General features: G+C 55.2%; 1 protein-coding gene across 1 annotated transcript in view; it reads right to left on the bottom strand.

Moving 5' to 3' along the window:
• The window catches only part of Zfhx2 (zinc finger homeobox 2), a 30459-nt gene that overhangs the window by 9626 nt on the left and 11948 nt on the right, over nucleotides 1–8885 (bottom strand). The window contains exons 2-4 of the mRNA XM_021202943.2: nucleotides 1890–3958; nucleotides 1228–1748; nucleotides 539–779 (exon numbers count right to left, since the gene is read on the bottom strand). Coding sequence (XP_021058602.1) covers nucleotides 539–779; nucleotides 1228–1748; nucleotides 1890–3909 — 2782 coding nt within the window. The 5' untranslated portion in view covers nucleotides 3910–3958. The remainder of the gene's footprint in view (nucleotides 1–538; nucleotides 780–1227; nucleotides 1749–1889; nucleotides 3959–8885) is intronic.

Below are 8885 nucleotides of genomic sequence, written 5' to 3' on the forward strand. Positions count from 1 at the left end.
TCCTGGCCTCTGCTGGTATAACCTCTGCTGCCTAAGGTGGTGTGTGTGTGTGTGTGTGTGTGTGTGTGTGTGTGTGTGTGTGTGTGTGTCTAAGCCCAGCCTTGGGGCTGAAGACCTCCTAAGAGACAGTAAGAGGCTGGGAAACTTGTTGGGGCCTCTTCCCATCCCTGTTGCCTTTGTACCATGCCCACAGCCCCCACGGCTTTCCGACAAGACTGGCCTAGCATGGATTGCTTTCTTTTTGCCTGTCACCCTGCACAGCCACCAGAGCTGCTATTCAGAGTCACCAGGTGAAGCCTCCGGTCCTTTATTCAGCAAAATCTCTGCTATTCATTCTCTCCCGACCTCCAGCATCTCCTGCCTGCCTCCCAGTCCCCGAAGCCCCTTCCTGCCTCCTCATTCTCCTGTGCCTTCCTCCTTGCTGTTGATGGCTCCCGCGTCATCCCGCGTTTCTGCCTCCTAGGTTCCTTTGCTGTTATTTCCCCTTGCATCTGCTGCCTCCCGTCCAGCCCTTATTCTCTCATTTCCTCTTCCTCACCAGGAGTTTGAAGCCGCCCATGGCTGAAGCTCAGAATACTCTGGAGAGCTGAGAGTCCTTCTTCAGCGGCCGGGCCGTTCTGCAGCAGCTGCAGCCGCCTCTGGGCCTGGGCATCACGGTGGGCAGGCGTGCGTAGGTGTTGCAGCAAGGCTAGGCGGGAGGGTGTGTCCCAGGCACACAACAGGCAGTGGTAAATCCCCGGCTCCGGCCCTGCCTCTGCTCCCTCCATTTCCAGCAGAAACTAGAACCATGGAAGAGGCCAGCTCAGATGTAGAAGGCACACCTCCAGACCTCTGGGGACTGTCCCTCCTCACTTGGATTCTTTCCTGCCTGGATGGCCTCCCTCCACCCTGCTATGGCTTCCCATCTGCTTCTCCTCTCCGTTTCCTTCTTTCTCCCATCAGTCCTGGGTCCCCCAGTGTGTGGCCGGGAGCTGCTTCTGTCCTGGATACCATGATGGCTGGACTGAGATGGACTCATCCCTATAGCATGTGTGCCAGCACAGCTAAATCAAGTCTGTTTCTCCTCCTCAGAGCCCACTGCCCTTTGGCGTCTCTCCAGGTCTGCCCAGCACTCTGTTACCCTGTTCTTCATGTCCATCATCACAGGTCCCTCCACCTCTCTGCCCTGCACCTCCCACCCTGCCCTGCCCCTCCTCCCTCTCCCGCCCCCTCCTGCCTGAACGTCACCTTATAGATCTGGCTGTTTTCTTCGTGGGCTGCACCCCGGGCGTGCAGCTGCATCTTCTCCTTGCTGTTGGACTCGAAGTCACAGATGTTGCAGCGCAGGTGAAGTGGAGAGACGGAGCCGTAAGAAGCCCCATCCCCCAGGGACAGTGGGGAAGGGGTGCCCATGGCTCCGCCCCCCTCCCGGAGGTGGGCTGCTAGCTGGTATTTCTGAGTATGTTTGTCAGTCTTGAGGTGGAGCTGGAAGTTGGCCTTGAGCTGGGTGCCGTAGCAGCAGAGCTTGCAGCGGTGGGTATCCCCAGCCACCTCCTTCCATTCGGCCTCCGGCAGGCTCCGGCCGACGCTGCAGTGGTACAGCAGCAGCTCCAGGCTGTCTGTGCTGAAAGCCTGGCACACCAGGCAGCGGAACACCTTCAGGGCTGGGCTGTCATCTGGGGATGGCGAAGCGGGCAGCCCGTCTGATGAGGAGGAGCCCAGGAGCTGACTTGGTGGCAGATGGGTCTCAGGGGAGAGGCTGCCTGGGGCTGGGGGACAGACAGGTTAGGAAGAAATGAGCGCTTAGTTAGGGTAAGCTATGTTTACCTAAGTGGGGAGCTGACCTTCGGAAGAAGGCAGGGAATTCAACCGAACTTGGGGAGGGAGTGGCCGGAGCAGAGGGGACTTACCAGCTGTGGGGAACTTTCGGGCAGGCGCGCCAAGGTGGTGGAAACCATTGAGGAGTAGCTGGGCTTCAAGGGGCTTGTCTGGCCTCAGCCCAGGCCCAGGCATGGGTGTCTGAGGCTGTCCTAGGGCCTGGGGCCCAAAGTACTGGAAGAGTTCAGGAGGGTTGGTGGGGGTAGCTCCTGGTGGGGGAGGAGGTCCTGGCCCCACCAACCCCGGTGGTAGGCCAAGGGGCAGCCCCTGGTGCAACATCAGGACATTCTGCATGTGTTTCTCAGAAGTCATGTGGATGCGCAGGTTTCGGGAGATGTTGGTTTCGTAGCTGCACACTTTGCACTGCCAGGAGGATTTGGTCTTGGGCTCTTTATCCCCAACAGAAGGGGGTGGGAGGGATGCCTCCGGGGGACTCGCCTGCCCACCGGGCCCTGCCTGGAAGCCCTGCAGGTTGGCCAGGTGCTTGTCGGACTGCATGTGGATGCTGAGGTTGCCTTTGGTGGTGGTAGAGTAGTTGCAGACGTCGCAGCGGTAGGGCTTGTAGCCGCAGTTGTAGCTCTCTCCGCGGGCGAGGCGGGGGTGGGCGCCCCCTGCGCTACAGTAGCTGCAGTGGCTGTTGCTCTCGGGGTGCTTCTCCCGCATGTGCACGTCCAGGGTCTGCTGGTACTTGTAGTGCCAGTTGCACTTGGGACACTTGAGAGTCTTGCAGGAATTGCGTGAGTGGAGCAGGGACATGTGACTGGACAGGCTGAGGCCCTGGAAGGCGGCAGGGGCTGGCGTGTAGTCGTCGGCCAGGCGACAGGACGGAGGCGGGTCACTGGTGTCTTCAGGAGAGCCTGCTGGAGCTGGGAGCACGGCCACCTCCTTAGAGGTGGGTGAGCTTTGGTTGAGCGGGAGGCAGAGCCCTCCATCCTCTTCCTGCCCCTCAGGGAACCAGTCTGGCCCCGCCTCGCCTCTTGGTACTGGCGATTCTTTGGCTTGGGTTGGGCTGGGGTCCCAGGTGGCTAGGGCTGTGGGTGGGGATGGTGGGCTGAGGGCCATAACCTCTTCGGAGGGGAGAACAAGGGCTTGACCATCTGCCTCTGGGGGGCCGTCCTCAGCCCAGGCTCCATTTGTCTTCACGGTCACTGTGCTGGTGTCCGGTACTTCAGAAGGGTGGGTAAGAAATTTTGGTTCCAGAAAGCTTAGGAGGGCCATGCCGCCATCATGACCCTCCTGAAGTACGGCTGGGCTGCCCAGCAGGCCCTGGTGGTGGGCGGGGCTCAGCTTCACTCCATGGGAAAGTGTGTGGCCTAGAAAGGTCTGGAGCCTGCCGAAACCCAGGCGGCAGAGAAGGCAGATCCAGAACATCGCCCTGTGGTCTCCCCGTCTGCTCCCCAGGGGGCCATCTTTGGGATCTTCGGTTGGGTTTGGAACCAGCCGGTAGCTCCAGAAGGGTCCATCCCTTCTCTCACAGGCAGCCAGAGACGGCGCTGAGGTATCATGGGACAACATTTGGTCAGAAGAGCTAAAGCCTTGGATTGGGTCGAAGCCATGTTGGATGTGAAGGGTGGTAAGGTGTGAGGAGGGGAAGTGGGCAAGGAGGGGCAGGCTGGGCTCTTCCTTGGCGCTTGCCTCATCCCAGGGGAAGCCCTTTGGTAACGAGAGTTCACTGCCCCCGGGCAGGGGCAGGCTGGCCAGTAGGTAGGCCTGGCCTCCAGCTGCAAAGAATAAGTGGCTGCTGAGGTCCAAAGGAAGGGTCCCTTCCTCCTCCTTTGCCACCCCAAGGTCCTTTGGTGGGATGTGGCCACAGCCAGGCTCTTCTTGGGACTCTCCAATCTCCTTTGGTGGGTCGAGGTCACTGCCTGACTCCAGTCGCTCTCCCCCTGGCTCTGAGGACCTTATGCTCTCAGAGGTGGAGGGGGCATCAGGGGGATCTTTGGTGACAGGATCAGAGGTGCTGGAGGAGGAGGTCTCTGGAGGTGGTGACGGAACATTGTGCCCAGGGGAAGGACCAGTTCTGGAGGAAGAGGCTGAGTTAAGGGTAGCCATGGTAGACGGAGGACTGCTGAGGGTTCATTTCAGCGTGCCAACCAGTACCCTGCAGGGAAGCATGGGGAGAGCAGTGCCGTAAGATCTCGGGGTCCCCAGCAAGGCTGAATGTCTTGACTCTAGCCCTACCTACTATGCTCAGACTCAGGCGCCCCCATGCCAACTTGAAGCTTTACTTAGTGTGTCTAAAATCAGAGTTCGCTATTGCTTTCCAAACCAGCTCGTCTCCATCTCGCAATCTCAAGTTTGGTACCACTCATCCCTCGGCTTATGTCTATGCTGACATTCTATAACCAGCTCCAGGATGCATCAGACCCTACACTCACATCCTCCTCACCAGCAGCATCTTGGTCCGAGCCACTGGTATCTTTTTGAGCTAAGGAATGCTCCTTTCCACCTCTGCCCTCTCTAAGACAGTGTCTCCATCTGGCAGCCAAAACGACCCCTTCATTTTCAACTATGGAAAATGCCCAACGCGTGTAAAGAGACCCTCTGTCTGCCGCCCGTTGCCCGTGGCAATCATCGCATGGGCGGTCTGGTCTTCATGTGGGACCTCACGGAAACTGCTTTACTCTCCGCAGAGTTTTAATTTTAGGGTAGAATTAAATATAAATTCTAGGTTACAATTTTCTTTTCTTAAAAAAGAGATGGGCTCTCATGTAGCCCAGCCTGACTTTGCACTGTGGATGCTCTTACCGCCACATCTGCTGTGCATGAAGTTCTGGGTCTTGAACCCAGGGCTTTGCGTCTCCTAGCTATGGCCTTACCTCTCCCTCATGGCTGTCTTAAAGGATTACTTGTGTGTACACACGTGGAGACCAGACAGTGACTTGTGGGGGTCAGTCCTCTCCTTTCACTATGTGGATTCCGGGGAAGGAGCTTTGGTTGTCATGGCTTGGCAGCAAGCACCTTACCACTGTGCCATCTTGTTAACCCTTCTAATTGTCTCTAAACATGTAACCCACATGACATTCTACTTAAAAGCCCAGCAGTGCTTTCTCATCGCATGTGATAAAATCGAGACTCCTCCCCCTGATCTGCAAAGACATAGCTGCCAGAACGTCCGTGCTTTTCCCCAAATTGTCTTGTTTTAGCCACCGAGCTAACCAGCCTTCCTGCCTCTGTCTTTCTCCCCACAACACCCTTTCGCTCTTTTTCTTGGTCCTTCCTGTCTCTCACACAAGCTGACTTCATCCCTGGGTCCTTGCCCAAGAGTTCAGTCTGCTGGGGAATCCTTGACATTCCTGTCACCCCCCAGACCACCTGCCCAGACTTCTCACCAGCTAGTGAAAGATTTTTTTTCTGGCTAATTTTTCCACAAGAGCCTGTCTGCTTTTTTATCTCTCTATGATTTACACAGACATTCCAGTTCACATATAACCCAGGCTATAGCCTTAAGGTCAACTAGTTGAAAATAACCCTGAATCCTCCAGTCTCTACTCTCCAAGGCATTACAGGTATGTGCCGTCATGCTAATGAATATCTTTCAAATGAGTGAATCCTGGGGAAGATCCCCAGGTCCAGCCCCTCATCAAAGTCTTTTGCTTTTCTTGGCACGAATCTTTCTCCGCCGTATTCCAGATCAAGACTGGTTGGAACATGCTGAGTTTGAGGATGTTCCTTGGCTAGTTGGAAGACAGTAGCTCCTTTGTAGCCCTCTCTACTCTCCAAATTGAAGATACAAATATTAGTAGCCAGTCCTAGTAATAATGTACTAGCAGCTGTTAAAGTATTTATAGAGTGGTCTTGGCACCAGCTAAAAGGCTTATCAGGGCCTCACTGCATTGCACAGCATTCTCAAGGGTTACTGATAGTAACAGGGCTCCAAAATGGGGGAACAGCTTAGCACACAGTAGGACTGCTTAGCATGCAGGTAGTCCTGGGCTCAGTTCCCAGCTCTGCATCAATTGGGGGCTGGGCATAGGTTCACGCTTGGAATTCCAGTGCTCTGGCAGTAGAGGCAGGAGGATCAGAAGTCCTGCCTAGATAGCAAGTTCAAGACTAGCCTAGGATACATGAGACCCTGGAGAGATAGAGGGGGTTAGGGGTGGGGAGGGAGGTTGGTTTGTGTGTGGGAGGAGCTGTCAGGCCTTCCTCAAAATTATCAGTTCCCCACATCTCCATCTAACTCCTCCTTCTCTCTGAATCAACAACAGATCTCTAATGATAAACTGTCTAACGTTCAGGCTACGCTAGTTCAGAGAAAGGGCGAGGGGATGGCCTCTTACTCTTTGGGCCATCAGAGTCCCAGATTTGATATGGGTCCTTGGTCCAGGTGCCTGGTTGCTTTCCCATTTCCCTATCCCTCTTCCCTCTAGCCCCTGGGAATCCAGCTAGAGGGGCAGGACTAGCATGCTAATGAGATGCAAATAAGTACCTGGAAAAAGGGTCGAAGAGAAAAATCAAAGGGAAGTGAAGAACCTGGGTGGGGCTGGGGGTGGAGCCCTGGCACTGGTGGAGAAAGGCATGCCTTCTGAGGATCCTTGGTGGGACAGAGGATGCTAAATTTGTTGGTTTGTGAGCGTCCAGTCATCCCCACAGGCTGGGCCCCACTTGATAAGGAGAACTGAGGGTTGACACGGGTGGGCCCTTTAACTCACCTGCCGGGGCAGCAGATGAGCCCTGTTCACAAGTATTCAGCTCCCTCTTGGCTGTCCACTCACAATACTACATCACAGCTCAGAGGCATCCTGAACAGGGCCTGACCCTGGAGTAACTCCCAGATTCCCGTTCTCTCTAAAGCTTAATTCTCCCAACTAGAAAAGGACCACTGGTTGCTAAGTAGAAACCAAAGCGGCTCAGCTTTTGGCCAGCGTGTGGGTGAGACCTGTAAGTGGCTTGTTTAAAATTGCAACTCTCTTCCCTACCACCCAGCCTACCCCTCCTCTTCAGGAGAGAATTTCCATTGCAAGTTTATCTCTCCCCCACCTATTTCCCCCTCCCTTTCTCCGGTTTCCCCCATCACGCACTATCAAGTAGACTTTTGTGGTCAGGGTGCTCCCCACTTTTAATCCTTCTGCCTCCCACTTCTGACTCCTCTCCCTGAAGCTCTAAGTCCATTTTTTGTTTTGTTTTGCCCTTCTTGCCTTGAACTGTTGATGGCATGGAAGCCTCTAAAAAAAAATCGGGGCTCATCTATCTGCTATCCCTAGCCGAGATTCTCAGTCACCCCATCCCACGGCCATTTCTTCCTGTGGTTCCCAGCATTTCTTAAGAGCAGCTCTCCCGTGGGTCTGGTCTCACAGGAGGGTAGAGGCAGAAGGCAGCCGCCACAGACCTTGACATTACAGCTCAGAAGGAATTGGAGCGAAGGTGGCTGGTGTTCTGGAGGTGGGGGACAGTAGAGGAAAGGGCTGGGCCTCCGCAGAGCAGGCAGTGGCAGCCGCGTGATTAGAGCGGAGATTGATGTGAAGGGGCGCCACAGACGGCAGAGAGAGTCAATAAAACGAGAGGATCGCATTAGAGGCGACAGGGAGAGCTTTAAATTACAAGGCTGCTGCCACCACGGGGGATGGAAGGAGGGAGCCCTGGAGCCTAGGGAGGGCGGAGAGTTCTGAGGGTGCAGTCGCCCCGGGAAAGATGGATGGATCGACAGCTCTAAAGCGGCCCTCAGTCTTGGGAGCTCCCTCGTGGCCCTTCCATTCTCCTCGCCCCTTCCAGCTCACCAGGGTGAGGTGGAGAGGGATAGGGCAAGGCTGTGGAGAAACAGGCTCTTCATTCTGGGAACTGTCTCTTTCCCCTTCCACCAGGTTTTCCTGTCTGCCCATTACTCGGAGAGAAGCATGGGAGTGCTTTCAGGGCTCGACAGGAATTGCTGTCCAGCAAACACAAGGCAGTCATAATTACTGACCTGAAGAAGAAGGCATATATATGTGCGTGCGCGCGCGCACACACACACACACACACACACACACACACACACACGTGTGTATATATATAATATATATCAGGAGGCAGAAACAGAAAGGCTTGGATTTGAGGTTCAGCATACAAGTGGAAGATCTTTAAGGTTGTCTTTGAGACCCTGTAGGATGGGAAACTGACAGACTAGAGACGTCCTGGAGCCAGGGGGCAAGGGTAGAGCACGGAAATGGAGTTAGAGGCTCCACAGAATTTGAAGCCACAGTGGCCCTGGGTGTTTCCCTCCAAGCCTCACTTGGATCAGATTAGGAGGAAAAGAAGCACCACTGCTCCCTGCTGGTTACAGAGGGAACATCACCAAGACCCAGCTCTGCAAACCGAATAAACAAAACCTGCCCCTCTGCATTTCCTCAGGCCCAGTGAAGGGCAAAAGGTTTTGTGGCAACAGCTCGGGCACCAAGACTCCACCAGCCCTGAGCTTTACATCTTCAAGTGTGAGAGAACAAGGTCATGCTGGCCTCGGCATTCACCAGCAGTCAACCTGGGCGAGTTGCTTATCCTGACTCGTGTGGAAACCTGGGAGTAATGGGGTGAGGGTCATACAGAGTGCATGGCTTGGGTGTCAGTAAGGGCCGTGCTCTGCCCCCTGCTTGGCCATCCACTCCCTCGGGCAGGATTCACACCTAGTCTTCCCACAGTTCACTTGTTTGCTTGCCCCTCCCTCACCGAGGTAGCACCTTGCTCTAAAGCCCAGGCTGGCAGTAAATTACCCATGATCCTCCTGGCCTTGGTTTATTGTTCTGCTGCTGGGGATTGAACTTGGGGGTCTTGCGTATGGTGGGCAAGGCTTTACCTCCAAACTCCACACCCAGCTCTTGGCTGCTGGGTCTGGAGACACTCATCATCTCAGAGCAAACGGAGGATGCTTCCCTGGCCCACACGCAGGCTAGGGAGGCAGCTAATACTGAGCCCAAACTAGTGTGGCCTCTCCCTGCATTTACATCCCCTTTGGATCTGGAGTCACAGGCTGTTGTAAATCACTAGACATGGGTGCTGGGACCTGGGACCTTGCAAGAGCAGTTAAGTGATCTCAACGACTGAGCCATTCCCCCCCC

Source organism: Mus pahari, chromosome 8 (assembly GCF_900095145.1).
Source record: "Mus pahari chromosome 8, PAHARI_EIJ_v1.1, whole genome shotgun sequence".
Taxonomy (NCBI): Eukaryota; Metazoa; Chordata; class Mammalia; order Rodentia; family Muridae; genus Mus; species Mus pahari.